At 37.1% G+C, this 27874-nt stretch overlaps 1 protein-coding gene across 1 annotated transcript; it reads right to left on the reverse strand.

The window, feature by feature from the left end:
• Nucleotides 1–837: 837 nt before the first annotated feature.
• On the reverse strand, nt 838–18963 carry LOC129279017 (centrosomal protein of 63 kDa-like). Its single transcript, XM_064111264.1, has 15 exons — nt 16971–18963; nt 15022–15208; nt 14007–14102; nt 13100–13243; nt 12123–12236; nt 11579–11833; nt 10307–10443; nt 7528–7680; nt 7230–7350; nt 6377–6571; nt 5584–5757; nt 4296–4555; nt 3750–3820; nt 2418–2605; nt 838–1945 (listed from the first exon to the last, which is right to left on the reverse strand). Exons 1-15 carry the CDS (start codon nt 17003–17005, stop codon nt 1775–1777), a joined length of 2301 nt encoding a protein of 766 aa, XP_063967334.1. The 5' UTR covers nt 17006–18963; the 3' UTR covers nt 838–1774.
• Between the last annotated feature and the right edge of the window lie 8911 nt (nt 18964–27874).

The following is a 27874-nucleotide window of genomic DNA, read 5'->3' on the forward strand; positions in this document are numbered from 1 at the left end:
ACAGTAGGAGAGGAGGGTAGGGTAAGGACAGTAGGAGAGGAGGGTAGGGTAAGGACAGTAGGAGGGAGTGTAGGGTAAGGACAGTAGGAGGGGAGGGTAAGGACAGTAGGAGGGGAGGGTAGGGTAAGGACAGTAGGAGAGGAGGGTAGGGTAAGGACAGTAGGAGGGAGTGTAGGGTAGGGTAAGGACAGTAGAAGGGAGGGTAGGGTAGGGTAAAGACAGTAGGAGTGAGGGTAGGGATAGGAGGGAGGGTGGGGTAAGGACAGTAGGAGATGGATAGAGTAAAAAGGACAAGTAGTGAACAATGGCAGAGAATAGAATTCAAGGGAGAGGGGGGGAGAGAATATGAGCAGAGAAGTTAGAATGATGGAAGAGAGTAAAGATTAAATGATGATAGAGTAAAAGAGAGATTAATACAGAGAGAATGATTTTTTTTTTAATGCAATAGGAAGTGATAGAGAGGAGGGAACTCTATCAAAATTGATGTTTTTATTGCACAGCCCAAACATAAATTAACCAAAGCCACAAACTTGTGATCACTATAAATAACAAAGCATACGGATATGAGGACGACCTTGGTCCAATTTCTGACCAAATTGAGTTTAACACAGGATATTGTTACTGTATGAGCCCATCATTTATGTAATTTATATCCCCAAATTTCAACAAAAAGTGCCTGAATTGAAATGAAAAACCTACCAAAATCCTTACTTTCACTTTTTTGTCTACTCAAAATGAACAATTGTGGACTTGTGCTGTTCTTCTGTTCATGTACTAATTGTCCAAAGATCCCCAGTGCATAAAGAAGAAACAAAATTACTAAGAGTAAGAGCGTCATTTTCTGAAATTTTTTAATAGAAATATTTAATAACAGTACAGTGACAATAAATATATTTAGTATGAAAAAGAGTACTATATGTACATGAATATTTCAAATTCAAACTAGGAAGCACACAGAAATTACTATTAACATCAATCCATTTCTGTTGAATCCAAATTTACAAAAGTCCATAACACAAACAACATTTCAATGCAGTGAGTTGTATAGATGAACCTTTCAACTTACACCATCATATTCTCTACAAATGGTCTTTTCTGGTCAATGTTTCAAAAGTGACACAACATTTACTCCTGTAACAATTGCTCCAGGCTTTATTTCTTCTAGGGAGTAGGGTTGGGTTGCAGTAGGGTTTTATGCTAGGTTTAGGATATAGTGTTACATCAAGGGTTGAAGTTAGTCATTTGATTAGTGTGTAGAATTCATAAGCGGAGCAATTGTCGCCAGAGCAAATGTCGTGGAACAGCTTCATAAAGACATATAAGATGGGAATGCTTAGGGAATAACTAAACAATGGCAAGCCAAATGCGTGAACATCACTGTTGATACATTATCTAAGTTGCAAAAATCAGTGACCAAAAAAAAATTCATCATAGGCTCTCCTGGCCCATCAGTTGGAGAAATGGAACTGTGGTCTTTTGTTCCAGATCCAGAACTATAATATTTGCATCTGATTTGCTAAGAACAAATTTGCCGGATTTACTGACGAAGAATTTCATCTCCAAGTCCCATCAATTGGAGAATCGCTCATCAGGTGTCCATGTTCCTATGTGCTAGTCTCTGGGAATGTTTCATCAAAGCATCTGTGGTCTTTTGTTCTGGATCCTGAACTATAATATTTGCATCTGATTCATTGGCTAAGAACAAATTTGCTGGATTCATCGACAAAGAATATTATTATCGCCTTTTCTAGTTCATCAATTGGAGAATCGCACATCAAGTGTCCATGTTCCTATGTGCTAGTCTCTGGGAATGCTTCGCCAAAGCATCCGTGGTCTTTTGTTCCAGATCCTGGACATGTGCACCGAGAATCTGTTCCAGTTCTGCCTGGTGCTTCTGGTCTTCCCTAAGGAAACGTGTTCCCACCGATTCCCTCGATGGCGGCCTCTGAAAAGAACAAATAAAAAGTGAAAATTAACTCGATGGACTTTCAACTGTACCATTGATCAAAATTATAGGCCTACATGTACATCATAAGCCTGACTTCTAATATTTCAAACAATGACTTCTAATCTATATTGCGCTGCACTTGACACAGGTGTTCTAAGATTAGACCTTGTGATAAGAGACCAAACAGAGAGAAGACCAGAGCTGCCAAACTTATCTGTGAAAATTCCTATTCTTTTTTCATTTTATTTCCAAGACTGAAATTGTAACTTCCTTTAAAATTTTGAAAAACATACCAAAAATAACCATTCTTACAAGTTTCAAAAATCGTATACATTTCTAGGGGAGACTATTATTTAGTGTCACTTTCCGCTTAAAAATCATATTGAATAGGATGAAAACCCACTACTTGGCAGCTCTGGTAGACCATGTTACAATTTACAGATTATAATGTACATACAACTATTCTTACATTGTTTCGTATATCTTTTGGCATAAGACCCAAGTCTGATAAACTGGACACCTCGAAGGATGAGCTACCTTCCTCCATCTTATCGTCATGACCGAGGATACTATCAAAGGTGGGTGGAGACGGGAGAGGAGATTCCTCTGATTCCAAGGAGCCGGTCTCAAGGGAGTGCATCATCTCTGAATCTGGGGCTGAGGAGGATAAAGGTATTATGGATGGTTTAGAGGAATAGCCGCCTTTATCATATCGCCAATCACCATGGATAACATATCAATCACGAGTGGTGATAGAATAACTGCCTAAATGATGCTTTTACTGCGAAAGAGAAAAAAATAGTGAGTGCGGGGACATCGACTCTCATTTGCATATCCCAGAGTTGTGCATATAACTGTTATGTGAAAAATGAGCGAAATTTCAAAATATTATAACTTTCTTATTTTACATCCGATTTTGATGAAATTTTCAGTGTTGTGCTTCTTTGATTTTTCTCTATTCTAACAGACATTTTTCTGGGGTGGGCTTGACCTTTAAGTTTGCATTCTTAATTTGCTTGTATAACTACCCTATTTTTAATGTATGCATTAATATCTGTTTTCATGTAAGTTATCTGTTTTTGGAATTTTTTTTTCCTCATTATTTTTGTATGTTGTGACGTTTTACTTATGTATTTGATGTATGTTGTTCATGCTTTTTATTGAGAATGTAAATGAAATTGAATTGAAGTAAGTCGTAGTATTGGATTTTAAATATATTCTAAGGTAGAAGTCATCAAACCACTGCTTACATTATTACAGCAAACTGGGGAAAAAAAAAACGATATTTCAAGTAATAAAGTACAAAAGAAAAAGTGATTGTTCCTTGTTTAAAGGTAAATTCTAGTTTTGGTAACGATATCAAAATGAGTTCCTACAGAATCCAATGAAATGACCACCAAAGTGTCTGTTTGTATAAATAAAACGCATGTGCCAAAGGATTCTGGAAGAAATTGTGTAATTGCTGAGAAATTAGCAAATAAGCACAGGATTCGGGTAGAGCGTCGGGCCCGACGCTCAAAACAATAATTATACACTGTCCCACGTGCGCTTATCTGTGTTGGGGAAGTTCAGTCTGAACATTTTTCAGCGTAGATTTCAAGATTTCACAAAGTTCAGTTTATGTAACTGTACCAGATCTAGATCCTCGATGATATACTGACAATTAAGCCTGGTTTTACAGACTTTCTCATGAAATCAGTGTTTACTGCAACTACTGGAATTTCTCTTTAAAAAGACGGAATCACTGTTTCAAGAATATTTCTGCAGAAAAAAAATCAAGAAGAAAAGAGAAAGGACTCACTTTCTTTTAGGTGATCCGTTCTCTCTAGGGTATTCCTGTGAGGGCTTGCTAGCTGGTTTTGTTGGTACATTCTGGATGCATACATAAAACAAATAATGTACAGTTTGAAATTCATTAAGTATTTTCATTTCATTATATTACTTTTTAAAAACACATGCGGCTGTGTAATCCTACAATAGTGTTACAAGGGATTCATATCCATCAACATAAGATAAGGTTGGATATCTGTGATATTTTATCCAATCGCCAAGTTAATAAAGCTGAATGATGGGCACCAAAAATTTGATTGTCTTCTTCATTGTGACATGAAATTGTAATAGTATGTACACATACTTTTATGGGTTGGCCTCTTACAAAGTTTTTTCCTCATAGGCCATTGTCTTCTTCACTTTCTTTAATTGATTTTACGTAAATTCTTAAACACTGTCTGTTTTATGTATTCTTTATCTGTCGATCTCTTTAGGAGAAACAATTGAAACTTGAAACACTACTAATTGTCAAAGTGGTCAGTATTCATTGGTATAGAAACTTGAACAGAATGCATACCTTGCATAATTGTCAGTCAGACTGGATAGAGGTCCAGGATCTGTTCTATCCTGAGGGCCAATGAACTGTCTAGTCCTGGCTTGATCCAGGCCTGGCCTAATTCTTCCTGGACTAGATCTTGGGCTGGATCTAGGACTGGACCACCTCCTATCATGTGCTGCTATGCCAGTGAGTGCTTTGCCTGGAAGACTATTGGACTGGGCCATTTTGTGCTGATGCTGTACCGCCGCAAGTTGACTCTGTAGCACATATTCATCAACCTTGATTTTACAACAAAATAAAAAGGACACTTACAGTATTGACAAGGGAATAACAAAACTTGTCCTGGGTGTATGTCATACAGCCCTTCAAAAACTTGTACACAATTTTACGAGCAAATGGAGCATGTTCACAATTAGGTGCAAAATCACCTGCTCAGGGATATATCATTGAACACAAGAAAGGATCACCCGTCGTTCGTAAAGTCATGTGTGACTTAATACATACACAGCCCCTTGGCCCAAATGCTCCTTACATATGAGTCATGTCTTGTGGAAATCCTTTAATATACTTCTTGATTAAATGCCAATGGGTCTTGAACCCTCTGTCCCGGATGATGTTTCACAAAGCTGTTTGCAAGTTATAAATGACTTTACGAATGACTGGCGACCTTTTCTTGTGCTATGTGATATCCCTACGTAGTTGACTTAGCACCTAAGAACATGTTCCAGTCCTTTGCAAAGTCATTTGTAACTTATTTTGTAACAGCTTTATAAAACACCCTCTTGGTCCCATAGCTCCTTAAATTTTACTGAAATCTTCATGGGAATCCCTTATGGCGCTAAAGAGAGACTACATTCTTCTTGATTAAATGCTATTGGCAGTTGGACCCTTTGTCCTAGTTCCAATGTTCCTTAAATCTGACTTAAATCTTCATGAAAATCCTTTATGGTACTAAAGGGAGACTACTTATTTTACTAAATGCCTATGACTACTGAACCTTTTGTCCTGGTTCTAACGCTCCTTGAATTTGACACAAATCTTCATGGAAATCCCTTATGGTGCTACCGAGAGACTTCTTACTTCGTCATTAAATGTCAATGGTTGTTGAACCCTCTGTCCTGGACCAAAAGCTCCTTAAATTTGACTTGAATCTTCATGGACATCCATTAAGGTGCTAAAGAGAGACTACTTACTTCTTCATTAAATGTCAATGACTACTGAACCCTTTGTCCTTGTTCCAACGTTCCTTAAATCTAACTTAAATCTAGTCATGGAAATCCCTTTCGGTGATACAGAGACTACTAACTTCTTGATTGATTGTCATTGGGTGTTGAACCCTTTGTCCCTGTCCCAAAGTTCCTTCCCTTGACTGTCCTTCTGCCATCTCTCTTTCTCCTCCTATAGTTCTCTGTACATGCCTGTAAGATTCCTGAAGGGAACGGTTCTCAACTCGCAAAGCTTCAAGTTCTGCATTAGCCATCTACAGGTATAGGAACAATAAATGCAAATATTAGTCAGAGAGGTATTGTGGCTCAGTGGATGAGTCTTGACTTTGAACCATAAGGTCCAGGGTTTCAATTCCACCAAGTTTAAATCCCACTGAAGCATTCGCGTTTTATGTGATTAGTGTGTGGAATTTATAGCGGAGCAATAGTCCCCAGAGCAACTGTCATGGATCCCCTTTGGCAAGGCGCTTATCTATTTGCTACTCTCCATCCAGGTGAAGTGAGTGGGTACTTCATAAGGAACGAATTCAAAGAATACTCCAGCGCCCAATCAGGGCATCCATGTTAAAGCCGGAAAACTATATGCAGCGCTTAGAAACATACATGCATTGCAAGCTAAACAATGTTAGAAACTAACAGCATTATTCATTATTCTAATATTTTATGTCGTACTTGTGTAAGTTTTATGACATAGAGACAATATTCCCAATAAAATACAAGTTTGCTGGGTTTTTTCTATTAAATACTATTCTTGTAAGTTATGGGGGGGGGGAAGTTAGGGGCATAATTTGATTGCAAAGACGTAACAATTATGGCAAACACGTAATGGTCGGCAGCTCTTCTGCTGACTAATGAACCTTAGGATAACCATACCTGGAGCTCACTGCAAGCTCTCTCTTTCCTCTCCATTTCTTCTCCCAATCGCTGCTCAGTCACGGTGAGCTGTGACCTCAGAGTATCCATTACTGCATTTCGTTGCGTGAGGGCGCCAGTCAGAGATTCAATTTCATGTCGCATCCCTTTCAGTTCGGCATCAAGATGGCGTTCTATGCCTTCCTCCAGCTGGTTCTGTGTCCAGGAAATAAAAGCTAAATTACAGTAGTTGCAGTAAAACACTAATTTCTTGAGAAAGTCTGTAAAACCAAGGTTAAGTATGACTATATCATCGTGGATCTAGATCTGGTACAGTTACATAAACTGAACTTTGTGAAATCATAAAATCTAAACTGAAATACGATCACACTGAAGATCGCCAACACAGATAGGCACACGTGGGACAGTGTATTATTATTGCTGGAATAAAGACCCGACGGAAGTGACCGAATCCGCGCTTATTTTGCTTATTTCTCAGCAATTACACAATTTCTTCCAGAATCCTTTGGCACATATTTTTATTCATACAAACAGACACTTGGGTGGTCATTATATTAGATTCTGTAAAAAGTCATTTTGAGATCGTTACCAGAACTGGAATTTACCTTTAAATAGATTGAGAATTCTTTCATCACCAACTTTGGCCACAATCAAAGGAATTTCATTTCATTTAGTTTATATTCTCATTCAATTTCATATCATTTATTTACTTTTATTATGTAGGTTTCACTGTATTACAGAAACCCATCCATAAAGACCCCCTTCTCATAAAGACGAACTTTCCTTTCTTCATGAGTGGTCCTTAAACACAGGTTTCACTGCATTTCAATTTCTTCTCATGAAAATTCCCTACCTTTTGTTTGAGACTGACTTGGTGTTGTTGCCGTGCTGCATTATCCAGTCTTCTTAATTCATCTATCCTCTCTGTGAGTTCCATGTTGAGAGACGCGTTATCACCCTGTACATTATCCAGCCTGGTATCAAACACAGGAAGAGAAATCAAATTATACTGTGACCATTAATAGGTTAAATTCCAATCATTTTTCACCAGGTTGTCATCATGGAATAGCCAATCAAAACTATCGATACTTATTAGTATCGTACAAAGGTTTGACCATCATCCAATAAGAATCCCTGTAACAAGCCCTTACCTGTTCTCCAGTCTATTGATCTCCATCTTAAGCCTGGCCTCGGACTCTATCAGGTCCTGGATCTTCCTCTGTGAGTCCTGGAGCTGAGCCCGTAGTCTAGACGTCTCCTCGCTGGCCTGCATTGTCCTCATCCTACTCTCATCTTCATGGCTCCTGGATGGAAAATGAACCAATAAAATAAAATTCAATTTGTGCATTTCATATTCCATGCTTGAGGGTCAACCACTTTTTCCCTCTCTGAGGGTTAAAGAGAAATGCCAGTTGTGGACACGATCTCAAAACGAATCCAACAAAAAGACCACCCAATCGTTCGTACATATAAATAGTGGTGGGCTATACAGGGTGAAAAAAAATGCAATGTTTGAAATCACGAAGAGGACCAGCCATATAGATGCAGTTTGTGCTCCTGCGCATTTTGACTACTCAGTACTTTTTCCGAAAAATCGGTCAAACATTGAGGGGGTGCCGCCTGAAAAATGATTTGGGGCAAAAGATTGTTGACCCCCATCTATTTTTGTCAAAATTGTATATCTCGGCTTCTGCAAAAGCCATTTCAACGATTTTTGCGTCAATTTCTGTTATGTTGGACAAGGAGTTCATTTTTAACAATAAAAAGATGTATAAATCCTGTATTTGTACTTTTAACCAAATAAAATTTAACCCAATAATTTGGGAGGGGGTCAATTTTTTTGACCTCCTTGACAAGTTTCGTCACTACGCAACCGCAATAAATTTTTTGACCGCGCTGCTCATTAACTTTTTACGTTCAAGCCTTGCACATCTTCTGAGACCAAATTTGCAATGCCCGGGTAAGTGATTCTGAAATTACGCAACATTTTGTAAGTGACATGACGGACCCAAAATTGCTCAAAAACATAATTTTGTGTACAAAGTCAGTGCAAATTGGTTAAAAAAACTATTTGCATTGACTGTACACAGAATCACATTTTTTTTTTTCATGTAACTAACATAATGTTTCGTAATTTTGAAACCATATACCCGGTTATTGCAAATTTGGTGTCAGAAGATAAGCAAGGCTTAAAAGTAAAAGTCCCTGAGCGGCGCGGTCAAAAATCTCTTGCCTCACATAGTGATGAAATCCATCAAATTCAGTAAGGGTTCAATTTTAAGTACAAAGACAGCATTTATACATCTTTTTATTGTTAAAAATTAACTCCATATCCAAAATAACAGATATTAACACAAAAATCATCAAAATTACTTATGCAGAAGCCGAGATATATAATTTCAACAAAAATGGGTGGGGGTCAACAACCTTTTTGCCCCAAATTGTTTTTTGGGGGGCAGGACCCCCTCAATGTTAGACCGATTTTTCTGAAAAAGATGTCGAAATACTCAGGAGCACAAGCTGCATCTCTGGAGCTGGTCCTCTCTGTGATCTGAAACATCACCATTCTATAGCCCACCACTAGTATAAATAAAAAATATGAGCTAAATGGTTCCAAAAGAAAATGTGTAAATGCTGAGAAGTGAGCAAAATAAACATAGAATTCCATCAAATACCAGGAATTTTTAAAGCAATATTAATATACCAGCCCACATATGCTTTTCTGTGTTAGTGATTATAAGTGCTGTCAGTTTTCAGCAATGAAAATTTGTACAAAGGTAGATAAAGACATAATCTATGCCTTTGCAAAGGTAAATTGCACAAAATTCATCTAGATTTTTGTATCTGAATTAATTATGCCAATTTATACATGAAGTCATACTTTTTGCTCCAATTCTTTAAATAGAGCTCCTAGAAAGCTAATTGTTGGTGAAAATATTCTTTATGGCATTCCGAACAACTGTAACGGAAAATATTCTGGTAAAAAATCATTTTCTTTGTTATTTCATTGTTTTTTATTTCTAATATATTTCTGTTTTTTTTAATCTTTTTATTTTTATTGGTTTTTTTTCGGCAAATTTCATTATTTCAGTCATAAACAGCATCAAATAAATGACTGTTGTCAATAAAAGTGAGAATAATCACTCATCTACGAATTTCAGATGAAACTGATTTTGTATTGACTTTGTCCATGGACCATGATATGAATGTTTTTGAGCAATTATAGTCTGACATGCAATTACATAATGTTGCGTAATTTTGAAACCGCAGGCCCGGGCGTCACAAATTTGGTCTCAAATGCTGTGCGAGACTTTAATAAAAGTTTAAAAAAGTCAGCGAGTGGCGCGATCCAATTTTCGCACAGCGGATATATTGCAAAAAATATCGAGTTAGGAGGCTGAAAAGGCCCCCCCCCCCCCCCCGGCAAGTTGGGGGTAAGGCCACCACACACCTTACGATTGGTCTGCAACCCGATTTTGGAATAGAGAGTAGTGGAATGTGATGATAATATTGAGACATCAATCAATCATTTAATATCTGGTCGTTATGATGCAATCATAGCAATCGTACAATTGGCTGCAATTTAAAACTATTTTGGCCTTTACTAAAAAATAAAGGCTTTCATTGAAAATTTTACATTTATAGTATTCTTACAGTTAATTTGAACCTCAAATATAAAGATACCTTTCATTCACATTTTCAGAAAATGAGCAAAATGCGATTTATACCAAAATAGGAACGTGGACCAGTCATAAGGTGTGCGGTGGCCTTTACACACTTAGTGAATATCAGACAAAATGGAATTATTACCAGGAATAATTACCAGGAAATAAGAAAAACTGTTAAATCATTTATGGCTAAAAGGCAATTAGACGATGTGGAATGAAAACCAAACGGAAAGTAGTCGCATTGGGTGTAGATGAACCATACCTCAACTTGGCTTCTCTTGAATGGATCTTGCTCTCAAGTGCAGCCATCTGATCCTTTGTCTCTATCTGAATTGAGCGCAGGGTGCCCTCTTTAGACTCTAGTTGCTTCTGCAGAGAGCTGACCTCGGACTCTAACATCTGTTATAAAATAGTTACAAACATAAGAACTAAATAGGAGGCAATGATCATTAGTACATGATATTTTAAATGCATAGGAAAAGCATCTATGGATCAGAGCTGAAAAATCATGTGATTTATTATCTGCCAAACAAACCGGAGCATTCTGTTTGTATAAATATACAGATATACTGTATATATAACGTACACGTCTGAGTGCATGAGTGGACACACAAGGTACGCACAAGGTTTCTTTAGATAGGGGCCAGGGAACAAGAGGGGGCAGCTTCAGCCCCTCAACTCAATGTGCAAAAAACATAAAAATTATCTGATAATGAATTCATGCATGGTCAGCCAACCCCATTTCAAAACCATTCCGTAGCCTGTTGGATAGGTGTTGTATCGTGCACCAGTATTTTAAAGAGTACTCAGTATGCCCCAGCTAAAGAAACCAAGCATTCATGCCATTTACTTTTACACATGACAGGGCAAGTGCATTATTTGTTTTATAAAATGGTGTCACTGAAACACAGCCTTTATAGGGTTTTACAGCACGTTTTTGTTGCTCTTATACTCTGTTACGATATATCTCTGGTCGCTGCAGTGTGCAATGTCAATTTTTATTGCACACCTTTTTTGCACTGTAGTACTTTGCGACAAAAATCCTGAATATGTGACCAGCCACTCAAAAAAAACAAACAATAAGTTGGCAGAGAAGGTTCTCTGTAAAAGTAACTTGGTCATCAAGAAGCAAAAATTAAAAAGTTAGCCTATCTGAAAGAGTAATTCCTCTTCTTCCTAGAATAAAAATCCTAAGTTGTAAAGTTGAATAGACAAGATAAAAGAGTTTCTTTGACACCAGTTTTTGTGGACTGTTGGAAGTTTCACCAGAACTTGCACAGTGTGAACATCTCATGCTTATTGAACATCCACCTTCAAACATTGTTTTCACCTTTATGTAAGCTCTAACTGAGTTTCTGGTGCATTTTATCAAGAACTTGTGTGGGTTATCGTTGATCAACGTCAACAAGTTACATATCTTTCAAAGCTTAGAATGTGTTTTTTATCCCCAACTGAATAAAACTCTTGAAATTTGTTTTGGGCAACTTATTGTTGGTTTTGGGGTGGCATGTTTATAGCATTTGATCATAATGACCTGTCTTTGATGTTCTTTCCTTCCAATATCCTCTAATAATTGATGATTATCATCTTCCACCATTTTCTTTGTCTTCCCTGCATCTTCCAACAGTTCCTCGAGCCGCTGGATGGCGCTGTTCTTTCCATCTAAGGTATCTTGAGCCCTCTGTAGTTGCCCTTCGATGTGGACAATCCGGGCCCTGAAGTCCAAATCGTTCTGGTCTAGAGCTTGTTGACGCTTTGCTAGCTGGTGTTTGTAGGCTGTGGCATCTTGCTTCATTGCAAAACAAAGGAAAAAAATTAAGGATCTATCGATGGTTAGAAATAATATACTTTGATTGCTAACATTTGTTCTGGCTTTTCTCCCACTAAGAAATTGTCAATTAATTTAATAGAGAAATAGTACATTACATTTCACAAAATTTGTATCCTGCATGCGTTAAGTAGTTTATTCAAACATTGAACCTATCAGTTATAATTAATCAAATGTCATCAATAATACTCAGTTTATTTTTTTTTCTTAGACAGACTGTACAATCTATAGACTAGTAAAGATAGCTCACCTGATAAGTCTGGCATTTCTCTGCCAGTTTCTTTCTCTGTTCTTCCAATCCTCCCACTTGCTTCTTGTATGCTAGTCTCTGAACATCCCATTGACGTGCCTGGCTTTCAAAATCCTAACAGGAATAAAACGTTGAACAACATCAAGCTCAAGACATTCCTTGCCCTAAATACAGAGGTGACACAACATTTTCTCCAGCAACATTTGTTCCGGGTTTTATTTTGTCTAGGGTTAGGGTTGCAATAAGGTTTTATGTCAGGTTTAGTGCTAGGTTTATGATAGGGTATAGTGTTAACTCCAAGGTTGAAGTTGGTCATTCCATTAATGTGTGGAATTTGCAGCAGAGCAATTGTCGCTGGAGCAAATGTCATGGAACCAATACAGATCCCATCTTTCAAAACAAAGTGACATTACATGTAGATGATCAGGCATTGCTTGTGGAGGTACAGACCTTGGAAAAGAATATCCCTGGAAGACAGGAAAGAACCATCTTGAATATTGAATCTTGAATTTGTTGTACCCACAAACAATATCATCAGCTACCACGGTAGAGTGGTGACGAATCAAAACTGATACCCTGACTTCATAGAAGTTATTTTGATTCTGCAAACTTTGCATCTATACCTTTGAAGAAAACAAACTGTCCATATTTTTTGGTGAATTCACTCTGCCACTACTGCTGCCGCACTCCGACCTCACTCCAGAAAATTCCTGATCATGTAACCCTTTTTCAGATTCTGCTCAATCATAACATCAAATCAGCCAACGTTGGATTAACTAAGTTTTCATCAATTCGACCTCTGACCTTTGACCCTTTTCCACTACCAATTTGTTCACCATCGTGATCACATACCTCTATCTCGCTTTCACCCATCCTCAGATCAACCCTAGAGCTCGTTCCTGAGCTTGATCTTTGGCTCTCATTCTATCTTTTAACCCTTTTCCACTATCATTCAGTTCACTTTTGTGATCACATACCTCTATCTTGCTTTCAGCCATCCTAAGGTCAACCCTCACTTTCCTCAGCTTGATCTCCGACTCCTCTTTAACCTTTTCCACGCTGTCATTCTGTTTGCCATGGTGACGCTGAAGCTTCTCATAACTTTTCTGCAGAGCAACCATCTGAAAATGAGAAAAGGAGATAACTTGTCACGTTTAGTCAAGGTCTGGTCACAGCTTCTTAAAATCTATATGTATTATCAATGGTATGTAACAGGCTAGTGACATCTTGACATGTGTTTATAAAATTGGCTTGGAGCAAATATGCCACTTACATGTTGTACCGGTTCTAAATTGAGAAGAAGATCACGAAACAAAGTCTTGGTCTAGTGAATTAATTAAATGGCTATCTACTTTATCACAAAGAGTCATACCGGTACCTGAAGAGTCATGGGAGGCCTGGATACAACCATACCTATGCTAGCAGTCGACGCGACGTGTACTGATGACATTTGATCGTATTTTAGTTTCTGCTCTCTAAATCTGCAATTTTTCTTTAAACTTATCTTGAAAAATATCTAATCCTCTGGTTTTATAATTATAGGCATTAGGATGTGTTGCCTGTGGCTGCAGTAATGACAATTCACTTGGAGAGTACATTTATTTTTTCTACATTTTTCTATTCTTATGCCTATGTTAAACATCAAAACCAAGTTTTGACAATGTTTATTTCAAGGCCTGGTCAAACATCCTTTGGCGTATTAATTCGATGATAAAAATAAAGACTGTTCTATAAATCTAGATCAAAGTACCAACCACAATATTAATACAAAAGACATTCTTTGAAAAAAAAACATTATCATCACAATTAAAATATAATGGCTGGCAAATCTGAATAAATTTTCATCAAAAATACTGTAAAGAGAAATATGAAAACATTGCTTACTTCTCTTCTGAGCTGATCAACCTGCTGCTCATACTTTGTGACCAACTCTTTCTGAGTCCTTTCCATTCCGCCAAGCTCATGGGTCAATCGATTGGTCTGGCAGGGAGAAATAGAACCAACATTGCATTCATATTATCTTTTGTATTCATTTTAAATCCAATCAACTTAATCTGTAATTCAGTCAGTCACCCGGTCATTTGTAAAGGTAGTAAGTCATTTAATGGATTGGTATGGCACGGAGAAACAAAACCAAAATACATGTAAGTCACATTTATATCTTTTATTATATTCACTTATTTGTCTTTTTCAATCCATTTAATCAGTAATTTAGTCTGCCAGCCATTCATTTAGTCAGTCAGGCATTTAATCAGTAATTCTGTCACTCAAGTACTTTATATAGTGCCTTGAGAGATATAGCAAGAGGGCAATAGTAATGTTACCATTTACCAAACAATATATCAAACTATATGTACATTTGTCATTCTTCACTCAGGAATACCTAGGGGCCGTTTCATAAAGTTGTTCATATAAAGTTAAGAGCGACTTTAAGAAAAACTTGTGAATCTTTCTTACTTGCTAAATAATCCCCAATGATCATTTAATGGTGAATATCATTTCAACAAGGATCACCAGTCGTTCTTAAAGTCACTCTTAAATTATGAACAGCTTTATGAAATGGCCCCAGGACATGAAAGTCATTGTTTGCCAAGCATTATGATCACCTCACATGATGGCTGGCTGAAATATCAATAAAAATCAATTCATTATTTTTTTTCCAATTCAGATAAAAAAAGAAATGTATAGAGAAGTGCTAAATATGATGACAATTTTTATATACACATAGAAATATCATATTAAAAGGAGCATAAAGAAATAACATTTCAAAACAAAAAATTTAAATGAGGAATACTGCCCAAAAACATCAACTTTCCCCAGGAATGAAGGGAGAAGTTGAATATTATTATCATTATTACACAAATCAACTTCCCTTAAAGGTAATAAATTCTGGTCTCACCTCTGCTGTTTTTGCATCCAGGGCCATTTTGATGGTGACTATTTCTTCATCTCTCTGCCTAACCTGGGCTTCTGTGGCTTTGATGCTAGCCTCCCACTCCAGTCTCTTGTTGTTGACCATAATGTCAATCTGGCGCATTAACTCCTGTAGCTCTGCCTGGCAGGATGACAGCGATCCATCAAAGAGGCTGGTGAAAAAAAAGACAAAATATCAGACAATTATTTCCCATTTCAACCCATTTACAGACAAGCCCCAGTTGCATAAAAAAGTCACTTTAATGGTAACTTTGCTATCCAATGGTAACAATGTGAAAAAGCCAATCAAATGCAATGGTTTTATAACTTTTATACAAAATGCTCAGAAAAGGTTACCAAGGTGTCTTCTCTGAGACACAACCACCAGCCTAGACACGACTTGCATCCTAGCAAAACTGTTGTCAACCCCAGTTGACTGCAGGTCCTTTCATTGGAACTTAATTTTGCTATGGCTCCCGAGCAAGTTAAACGAAGAGTATCCTATCCAGGAGCTGGTAACGCAAGGCTTAGCAATCATCATCATAGTACAATGCCTTTAAGATCAATTGCATTGACCACAGTGTACAATCAATTGTGAAAATCAAGGGTATGATCGATTGATAACCTTTGTGTTACGGGACCCTGCTCTCGGAAGATCAGGGTAAATTTACAAAAGGGCCCAGGGGATTTCACCCAAAATGCTCAAAAAAGCCCTGGAAAAAAAACCGCCCTGAAAAATCCTCATTTATTGCAATGTTAAAGCTTCTCCAGTATTGCAGATTTAGGCAGTAGGTTGTGAATATCCTCATTCATTGCAATGTTAAAGGGGAATCCAACCCAAATAAAAACATGTTTTTATAAGGAAAAGAAAAATCAGACAAGTTGATAGGTGAAAGTTTGAACAATATTGGTCAAACAACAAGAAAATTATGAATTTTCAAAAGTTGTAAATATTGGTAATCGCTATACCATGGTGACTTCAAATTGGCCGCATATGGGATGTCATAGTGATGTAAGGCAAGGACTACTCTTCCATGTACTCCAATACATATTATGGCTAAAATGTCATTTTCCCCCAAAGTTTTATTTCAAATTATATTTTTCTTTCATGAGGACATAAAACAATATACTACCTGGGTTATATGTAGATTACTGCCCCAGGGGAATGGGTACTAAGGAGAAAACCACAAATCCCTGATAATAAAGTACATGGCCTATGGGAAAGTTGTCCTTGCCCCTTGTCATAATTTACTTACCCAGTTGCCAATTTGAAATCTACATATCAATAGTGATCTCAATTTTAATGCAGCTATAATTTTCTTATTGCTTGTCCGATTTCTTTCAAACTTTCACCATTCTGTTTAATTTATTTTTCTCCTTCCCAACACAACATTTTATGGCCAAGGCTGGATTCCCCTTTAAAGCTTTTCCAGTATTGCAGATTTAGGCAGTAGGTTGTGAAAAGTAATCCCCAAAATGGAGAAAAAAAATACAACACCTTTGTTGCAAGAACATTTTGTATGAAAGATCGGCAACAAATCACAATTTTTTGGTCTAAGGCGCCTGACTGTACCCCCAAAAATCCAGAGTTCGATCCTTGGCCTCGGTACCTACACCCGTGAGCAAGGCATCTAATCCACGATACTCAATGCCCTTTAATCCTGAATTCAAATAAATGAAAGTGCTATACGCATTCTTTGTAACTAGGTGTGCACTTGTTTTTGAAAAAAAAATCACAATTTTGGCTACAAATATGCAATCATTAATAATCATCATGGCAGTATATAGCGCTTTTTGGAACAACATCTCCAAGGACTTTACAGGTATTACCCCGCTCATCCTGGCGTGCCCGCACACAAAGTATTCCAACCATATTGCCTTCAGAGCAAATGAAAAACATGGATTGTATAAACTTGTAAAAATAGAAACGCTTACCCTGCCATTTGTGCCTGCTGAACAATGTCCCCCATGGCAACTTGTACACAGTTCAATGAACTTGAGTTCAGATGCAAGTTTGATCACAATTGCATGTCAAAGATCAGTCCATGCTATTCCTACAAAAGAAGTCAAGACATACAATTAGATTCTACATATACCTGTGAATAAAAAGTAATGACCATAAATATTACAATTATAATTGTGAAGTATACTGTATATAGCACCAAAAGCTAATCATTTTATTGCCAAATGATCAAGGATGATATGGTCAATTTGTCTTTTTCTTCTATGACTAATCTACGGTGAGACTAGAACTCAACTCAATGGATTTGCAGTCAAGATCTCTGACCACTATACTAGCAAGACACCACCGACAGAGGAAGTGGTTTTGAGCAATTATGAAATGATAATTAATTTTACTAGTCTAAGCTTCACATTATAAAAAAATATTTTTTTCTGACTAAATAAACGGATGTCTATGGACTACAATTAGTAATACTACTAATTTATAATCGCGTATTAAATTTTAGTATTTGTGAGATAATAATTTTTATCTATAAATTGTTCTTCAAAACGGCATCGCTAATCGGATGTACGTCATAACGAAGCGGTTCAAGGGTCAGGGCTATTGTATTTGCTTTGTTGACCAACGGATTGAGGGATCTACACAAAATCGATCTGGTAAGAAACGTCTCATTTTTACAATTTAGAGTGAAATTATTTTTATCCCTTTATACGCATTAGGCGCATGAAGGTTCATAGATAAATAAAATTCACCCCTACAAACCGATTTCACCCTCTATCTATGAATTTCCTAGGGAAATCTATCCGGGTGTGTAGGTCTCGCTTATGCATCTATGGAAAGAGTGTCAAGGCTCCATGATGAAGAAGTATATGCCAAAACATTAAAAAAACATCATCATGGAGTCCTCAAGCATGTCAAGGGCTACCTCGAGAGATGTTCGTGCAGGCTCCACTCCACTTCACTACCGCTACACTACGCTCCACCTGCCCAAACATCAAGTCCGTGAATTCGATCTGATATTCCGAGTGACAAAGGTGGGATTTTGAGGGGGAAAAATATAAAATTCATGCAACGTCACGATCTTTAAAAACAATTAAAACTAATATTCTTACTTTACACAAAGTTTCACTTCTTTTCCATGCTTCTATCAGTCTCAAAATTGGTGATTTAGAGCCAACATGAAGTTCCTCACACATAAAATTTCGCTGCCGATTTCAAAACATCGCATGCCGAGACCTTCGCGCATGCGATGTTTTGAAATCTGCAGCGAATTTTTATACTGCCAAGGGCAGTCTAAGAAAGGTATACAAAATTTGTCGATGTTTTGCCAATATTTTCACAAATTGAAACCTTACTTCAAGAAAATTATCATACTGGTAATTTTGGATCGCTTTTTCTGTTGGTAATATTACCTGTATCAGTTTTTCAAGATATTGATTAATCTCCCAGGGGGGTACTCGACCAAAAAATTGGTGGGTATGTGCCGCGGGCGAGACAAAAAACGGGAGCTCCGGAGCAGGCTTATTGTAAAAAGGAGGATCCTCGGAACAGGCTTCGGAACTACAAATGTTTATGAAAACGGGGGTCCGTGGAACGGGTCGCCTGCGTGTTAGTGTGTATGCATCCCTATAGAACGGGCATACGTCAGTAGAGGCGCACGGCCAATATTGGATTTGGAGACTGTCTCCAATGTGGAGATTATCTCCAATATCCAGAGACTTTGTAAAGAATTTGGGTATCCAATTTCAGAGACAGTCTCCAGTTTTGGAGTCCAATTTCCTTTGTTTACATTTGCTGCAAAAGGATTACCTTGGCGGCAAATAAAAATGTGATAAGCAGATTTCTCATGAAAAATTACCCCTTTTCACCGTCTACTTTTGTTTTGATAAGGATTTTTGTTGTCAATCACACACAAAACAAATGAGCTTCTGTCTGTTCTGACCTCAGTGAGACAAAATTTTGGGTGGAAAAAATCATGCTTTTGTTGGTGTTGTTTCTTTTGTCCTTTTGCAAAGCCAGTCTCCAATGTGGGAGATTGTCTCCCCTAGTATTGGAGAGTCTCCCATATTGGCTGTTCGCCTCTACTGTACGTGCATGTAGTCGTAGACAGCTGGCAGCCGTTTCAAAGAGTTTTTTAACATTTTTAATTTTTCTTTTGAATTTCTCCTCGTACACAGACAACCCGCTATCAGCCACCATTCTGTATCCTTCCTCCGCTGTATCGGAGATCCGCAGTTTAATACTGGCTTTACTGCATTATATTAGGCTTAATTAGCGTCTTTGACGTGAGAGTAACTTAATAATAGTAAGGTAGACCGAGAGGTGAATCTTATGCAAGAAATTTAAGACAAGCAGGTTGAGGTCATTTCTGGAGGAATCTGTTATTTTGTTAATTCGACGTCAGGTAGAAACAGGACGGAAATGGTAATTCATTGGTAAATTGTTGAGGTTCTTATCTTAATCTTAAATTAATTAATCATTGAAAATAAAAATGCTCAGAAATATACTGCAGTTCCTCGTCTTCTTTTATTAAGTTTAGAAGTGTTTTCCTGTGTGTGCTAAACGTTGGGCATTCTCCAACAAAATGTATAACACTTTCCAATCCGGAGTGGCAGAACTTTGTGTTATTTGATTCAGAGAGAATAACCGGGGTCCGGACAGCCCGACCACCGGACAACCCGACCCTGGACAGCCCGACCCGCTGCCCTGGACAACTCGTCCCGGTCGAGTTGTCCAGGGTTGGCTCTGAATCGGACAACTCGACCACTTGAATTCTTCTTCAGAATTTCATGAAATAAAATTTCAAACCTTACTTCAAAAGTATTTCCCCGCATAATCCATGTTTCTACAATACATTCTCGACAGAAAATTTGACATTTCAGTGTATTTTGAGCTATTTTGAAAGAAAATACAGCGGGTTCCCTTGCAACGAGAATATCTTGATAATCCGATACCGCCATCGGCGAGCTGTGTTCAAGGTCTGCAAATTTGAGTTGATTTTTCCGTCACTTGACATATTTTAATGGTGAGGGTGTGCTATTTCGTATTTTCATATTCCATTTTCACATTTCCTCTACTTATTTAAAGTTATTGCATTTCACAAAGCTGATACTTATAACTTAATGCAAACTTTTCGAGATAGTTCACCTTGAAAGGGCACCGATGCGGTGCTTCGCCTCGCCGGCCAGCTGGGCGGCCGGCTGAGCTGTGATTGTGACTGAGTGTGGCACTCAGCTCAATTACCTATGCGAGGTCGAACTTACTTATTTAATTTTAGTTAATTTTTCCATCTCTTGACATATTCCAATGGCGAGAGTGTGCTATTTTTGTATTTTCACACTGCTTCCACTTATTAAAAAGTTTTTTTACGTCACTATAAGCTGATAATAGGACAGTGACTGCGTGGTCGGAATGCGCTCCCCAAAACCATCCTTGAAAAAGGCTTGATCATGCCCCTTCAAGTTAAAGTCAAGGATTCATTGGTTTTGGAATTGAAGGCCTTCAGGTCAGGGGGGCGCTTCCAACCAACATCTAAACCGGCAATTAAAGAAATAGATTTGAAAATGACTCGGTATCAGGGTATGTAAGTTATGAAATTTACAATTTTTGTAGGAAAGTCCCGGAGGAAAGTGTCATTAGTGTTTATTTTTGTTTTGTTTAGAGGAGCAGGATGAGGGTGCACAACTGACATAGATTGGGTAATTTTATCAAAATTGAAAAACTTAGTTTTCATATCAAAATGGAATAATTGATTGAAAAAAGAAATGTATTCTGCCGAAATTGAAAAACTTAACTTTTTTATCAAAATCTAAAAACTTGCTTTTCGTTATCGAAAAACATGTCTCTCATTTTTTACCTGTCTATTACTGTCGCAGCTTTTTTTTAAATGCAACTTCCATTGAAAACAACTGGTCTTCTGGAGGATACAAGCACTTGAGCTGGTACTAACATACACCAGGGATGAGGAGAAGAGGTTTCATACTCAACAAGCGATGGCCTTTCCATTTCTTTCACGAGCAGAAATAATACCGAGTTCCAATGACTTGAGCAATTGAATTGAACAATAAATTTCTTTTTTTTCTTTTATACATTGTTTGAATTGATCAAAAATTTAATTCATTTTTCTTATATAGGCCTACATTGTATTTATAAAAATTCAAAATTGATTCTTCTTGAAAATTGGAGTAAACAACATTTTTAGGTTTAGTAGAAGTTGTAACATTTCAAATTAATTTGGGGGTATGGTAATGCTTAATTCATGTGGATCCTTTATGTTATGTAAATCTTCCAGAAGATGGTTCTAGTGGGTTTAGCAAATTAACTTGACTTTGATATATTGAAAAATGTATTTGCTTCTAAATTGAAGACAAGGTGAAGATTGAAAATAGTCTGATTTGTTTTAGTATCAAAAGAGGTGCAGACTGCAGAACTTCAAATATTTGAAATTACAATAATTTTGTCAATAATTCATTTTATACTTCATTTCAGCTTTCCAGCTGTTTGACTTAGTTGAGACAACATGGATTGCAAACTGTACTTAGCTTGTTTTTATTTATAAAACAAAATTATATGGAAGTGCTGAAAGGACAAGTCCACTCCAACAAAAAGTTGATTTGAATAAAAAGATAAAAATCCAACAAGCATAACACTGAAAATTTCATTAAAATCCTATGTAAAATAAGAAAGTTATGACATTTTAAAGTTTCGCTTAATTTCACAAAACAGTTGTATGCATATCTGGCTGGTATGCAAATGAGGAGACTATGACATTATCCACTCACTGTTTCTTTTGTATTTTATTATATGAAATATTCTAATTTTCTCTTCATTGTCAAGTGATACGATTAATTCCTCCCTGAACATGTGGAATTATCATTGTTTAATACTATATGGTTCAGTCAAGTTGGTCCTTATTGTCAAATCTATAAAAAAAAAAATGAAATATTGTATAATTCAAACAATAAAAAACAAAAGAAATAGTGAGTGATGGACATCATCGACTAACTCACCTATTTGTGCATTTCACTGTTTTGTGAAAAATAAGCGAAAATTTAAAATGTCATAACTTTCTTATTTTACATCCGATTTTGATGAAATTTTTCTTCACTATGCTAGTTTGATTTTTCTCTATTTATTCAAGTCAGCATTTTCCTGGGGTGGGCTTGACCTTGAAAGAGCCATCCACGTAAGTTAGGGTTAAGGTAGTTGTCATGGTAATCAAATATATAGGTAATAAATTTTGAAAGGTTGTATATTCTTACACCAAAGGGGGCAATTAATTAATACATGTTAATTTGTATGGTTACTATTGTAGCTTTAAGATTGTCCATATTGTTACATTGACACCCAAAGCAGAGGATATTGTTCTCAATTGGAGTTACTATAACAAATATAACTATGGGCACACATGAATTTGTGAATATGCACAAATAGTATTCAAATATACCAGGCTTTGAGGAAGTATAGCAGGAATTATTTGTCTGAAGTTGGACTGCATGGCAATTGCTAATTATACCAAGAGGCAAAAATATGACTTGGCACACATGAATTTGTGAATTTGTAAATAGTAAACAAATATACCAGGAATGGTGCACTACTTGATTTTCTTTATGTGTGTTTTTTTCAACAGCATAGCAAGAACGTATTTTGTTATGTGATGCTATACAGTATTTACTGTTTGTAAGATATAACAGAAAGTTATGTTACTTAGTAATTTTAGTTGTGATCAAGTTTATCATATTGTTACATAGAAAATAAGCAGTCTATTTTACTAAAAAAGTATTGTGAATATTGGGTTCTATTACTCTCATGTATTTTTTTTCTGCTGAACATTTTACCTTTAAGTGGTGATCAGATGGACATTTTGGGAGAGATGCAGTTGAAATTGGAGGGATGGAGACGATGATATGAAATAGATGGTTATGAAAAGTGTGTTTGGAGATGATGAGAGGAAGGATGGAGATGAGAGGAGGGATGGAGATGAGAGGAATAGAGATGATGAGAGGAGGCATGGAGATGAAAGGAAGGATGGAGATGAGAGGGATGGAAATTATTAGAGGAAGGATGGAGATGAGAGGGATAGAGAGGATGAGAGGAGGCATGGAGATGAAAGGAAGGATGGAGATGAGAGGAGGGATGGAGGGGATGACGATGAGAGAGATGAAGATGAGAGGAATAGAGATGAGGCGATGGAGATGAGAGGAGGGATGGAAATGAAAAGGGATGATCTTAACAAACAAACATCACCAACATTATCATCGCCACCATCACGATCGTCACAATCATTGCCATCACCACCATAATCACTCGCTATCATTATCATCACCAATATCTTAATCACCATAATCGCCATCACCACTATCATCACCATCATAAGCATCACCAACATCGTCATCTCTATCGTCACAATCATTGCCATCACCACCATCATCATCACCACCAACATCATTCTTATCCATCATAATCGCCATCACCACTATCATCGCCATCATTATCTTAATCATCATCACATCACCATCATCGCCACCATCACAATCATCATTGCCATCAACACAACATCATCCATCATTATTGTCATCATCGTATCACCATCATAATCATCACCACCACCGTCATCACCAACATCATTATCATCATAAAAAACATCGCCACCAACATCCTTTTCATCATCTCAGGAATATTATTGAGAACCTCTTGGAAATGATGCAATCCCGAAGGCAATTGACTCGATCTCATCAGTGGCGTACCTGGGTTTATTCAGCTTGGGGGGCACCGGGGGCCTTGAACTTTTGTAGGGGCACCAAGATAAATATGTTATGGGGATAGTCCTGCAGACTAAAGTTTAAGAAAATCATAATTTTATTCTCAAAACATGCACGATTAGGTTATCTCACAAGGCCTAAATAAATAATGTAAGTAGGACCGTCGTTCTCTTCTTTCTCTTGCTTTTTCTTTCCGTCTCTTTCCCCTTCTTTTTCCTTTCTCCCTCTTTCCACTGTTTCATTCGCTCTGTCTTTCCACCTTTTCTCTCCTTTTTTCTTCTTCAGGCGCTTTTTTTTTGGGGGGGGGGGCTTTGGGGATTAAAGCCCCCCCCCCCAAAAAAAAAAAATCGCTCAAGCCTCACCAAAATTTTCGACCACAAAGAAAAATAATCGATATATATATGGGCCATATTATGTATTGAATAATGTACTATTCCATTCATGTCATCAAGTGCTCTAGAATCAAAGTTTTTACTATTCAAATCATTCAAATATTTTCTCCCCGGTCACCACATTCCCTCATAATATTTTTAAGGGGTGTCATTGACATTAAAACCCTATCCCCTGCCATTTTCTATCCACATAGGAGTGCAAAATTGATGTTTGAACTAGGGGGGGGGGGTATTGATGTTCGAACTAGGGGGTGCTAAATGATTACCAAGAAATTGACTGATTAAGCTATGATGATTTATTAATAATTTTTTTACAAAATGATTGATAGGTAAAAGTTGATGCCCCAATTTTCGGAACTTATCATTGAATTCCGAAAATTCTGCTCTGGACTTCATACGTACATGTTATAGCAATCAGTCTCTCAACAGGAGGGGAAGGCAGGTGAGAGGGAGGTGGGGGGGGGGGCTAAATGTTCTGTTGAACCTTATTCCATCAACCTACTTTTCCCACTTAAATCCCATCTCACCCAACATTTGTTAATGTTCTTTTTTTTATCATTAAAATGTGAAGTATATGCTCACACCATTTTTCTCTAATTACGTATTGTGTTTATATTGTATACATTATGGATTACTTTGTATATTACAATGTAAATATTTTTTATAATGTATTGTGAACGCAGAAATAAAATAAAACAAACAAACCCCCTATTCTCCCGACTCCCATGAACATATTGCTGAGATCCATATAATAAATACAAAAATGCTGCCCAAAAAGTGCAATGTGTGTTGAACTTCACTCATGCATTAAAGTTCAATTCAATAATTTATTAAATTTGCTTTAACAACCAAAACTGGCTACGATTGATCATAAATTTATCACACCCTTAACTTTGCAAGTTCTAACGGATTTGCCTCTCAAAACCTGCCCAGCCTAATTTCCATACCCTTTGTTTAAGTGGGTAGTGCTCGCTCAACACTTCTTGGTGTCATTTGAAAGTTGACTTTATTGGCTTCCATATATGTAGGTTTTTCCCCCCAAGTGATAATACTTTTGATTTGGCAGCCATGTCAAAAGTTAATAGTTTTTTGGGGAGCTACCATCAAGTAGATAAAACTAGTATTGTACCCATGTCAGTCAGGGTCGTATCTAGGGGGCACATTCAGGGGGCGCAAAAAGGAAAGGGGTCGCGAATAAAGAAATGGAAAAAAAGAAGATAATGCAAAGGAATAAGTGCCGAAAAGGGATACCACTGAAGGTGATTAATACCCCGTCTTTTGTTATTTCCATGGTAATGCAGTTTCCAACACATTTAGAGAATGAATGTTGCATGTCTTTATCCAAGGATGAATATTCGTGCCACTTTTTGATTAATGATAATCATACCAATTCTCTACAAGAATTCCAACAAACAGTCTTAGCTTGAAATATTCCTTTTTTCACACGCAAATATGACTTTTAGCTGCGGGTTTGAATTTTGATATTTTACTCTTCATTAATTCTCACAAATAGTTCTGAAATACTTTATTATCTGGTATTCTGGTTCCATTTTCAAAGCTTTTCAATACGTGCTGATTTGATAAGGGAGATATAAATCCTCTTCATTGATTTTTACTAACAATGATTAAATTGTCCTCTTTGGGTGAGAATATATAAACTCCATCTTTACTTGGGCATGGTAAGAGATGAATAATGCGACATTACTAGTATCTGTGTATGAAATCACAGATGAAATAATCATGAAGATGATGATGTTGTGATGATTATTATGAACTGGTGATTGTAATGAGGTGGGAATGATAGTGATGGTAATGATGTCGATGATGGTGGTGGTGATGATGTTGGTGATGACGATGATGGGAATGCTGAAGCTGGTGGTGTTGATAACGATGATGGTGGTGATGATGATGACAATAAAGCTAATGGTGTTGATGATGATGACGATAGTAATTATTAAGTAGATGGTGGTGATAATGAACAGTGGCATACAGGTGGTGGGGGATCAAGGTCTTGGGGGCAAGGGCCCCCCCCCAAAAAAAAAAAAAAAAAAAAAAAGATAAAATACAAAAAAACATATATATTTATAAGAGAAAAGAAAAGAGAGAAGAGTTTTAGTATGGTGTCAGAATCTATCAAAAAATAGAATTTGTGTAATAAAAATGTCAAAATTTTTAAAAAATAACTTTGGCATGATGTGCCATATCTTACCCCTCAAAATCTTTCGCTCATTACGCCAATGATAATGATGAAGTTTGTGATGATGATGTCATGATAATGACGATGATGGTAATGATATTGATGATGATGAAGGTGGTGGAGGCAATGTTTGTGATGATGATCACCCCCTCCCCTTTCATCTCTATTCCCCCATTTTCTCCACCCCCATTATTTCCATTCCCGTCATCTCCAACCATTTTCGCATCTCCATCCCTGTTTCATCTCAATCCCTCCTCTCATCTCCGCCCCCTACTCATGTCAACCCTTCCACATCATCTCCATACACCTCATCATCTCTACTCCTCTCATCATCTCCTCCACTCCTCACCATCTCCATCCTCATCTCTAAACCTTATCATCTCCACCCCCCCCCCTTCATCTCCATCCCTCCCCGCATCATCTCCATCCATCCTTGCATCATCCCCATCCCTCCTCTCATCATCTCCATCCACTCATCATCCACACCCCCCTCAACTCCATCACTCCTTATCATGGCCATCCCACCTTTCATCATCTCCATCCTCCCCCCATCTTCATCTCTCCAATTATCTCCATCTGATTACCATGTGACACAACATTTGCTCCTGGGACAATTGCCCCGGGCATAATTTTGTCTAAAGCCCCTTTCACAATTGGTGGTGCGACTGCTTACGACCGTTCACTGTTGCGATTCTGTGCAACATATATTTTGACCAAGTGATCACAAACGATCGCACGAGCAATTGTGAAAGCCCCTTAAGATAGAGGTTTAGGGTTGTAATAGGGTTTTAAGTTAGGTTTAGGCCTTAGTGGTTGAAGCTGTTCATAAGATTATGATGTGGAATTTACAGCGGAGCAATTGTTGCCAGAGCAAATGTCATGAAACCCGTCCCACAGCTCTCATTAAAAGGTAAATATTCAGCGAGAAAAAGGATACACAATAGTGAAAGAACAAATATTCAAAATACTTCTTTGGAGTTAAGTGGTTTTATTAAGTAACATTAAGGTAAACTTGATCAGATGATAGAAATACAATAAAGTATTGACGATATAGTGATTTCAAATATTTGAAGCTCTGCACCTCTTTTGCTACTGAAACAAATCAAACCATTTAAACCTTCAATTTAGAAGCAAATACTTTTTAAAAATATATTAAAGTTAAGTTAATTGCAACTAATTCAATCTTAAAGGGAAAGTTCACTCTGAAAAAAAGTTTGTTGTAAAAATAGCAGAAAAAATATTGGTGAATGTTTGAGGAAAAGATTAAAAACGTTATTCGAATTTTAAGTTTTGGATTTGTGGCGTCATAAACGAGCAGCTCCCCCATATGTTATGTAATATAAAATGCATGAATTTTAATTTTTTAATGGTTCCTGATGACTTATTTTGTTTTCTTTTCATGTTTGGGTGTGAAATGTTTTGTCTTTTGATATACAAAATGTATAGTAAAACCATTTTCAATTTTCTGAGAAAATGATAATTTCTTGATTTTTTACCATTTATTATGTAGAAATGCTGCTTGCATA

Source organism: Lytechinus pictus, chromosome 16 (genome assembly GCF_037042905.1).
Source record: "Lytechinus pictus isolate F3 Inbred chromosome 16, Lp3.0, whole genome shotgun sequence".
NCBI classification, from domain to species: Eukaryota; Metazoa; Echinodermata; class Echinoidea; order Temnopleuroida; family Toxopneustidae; genus Lytechinus; species Lytechinus pictus.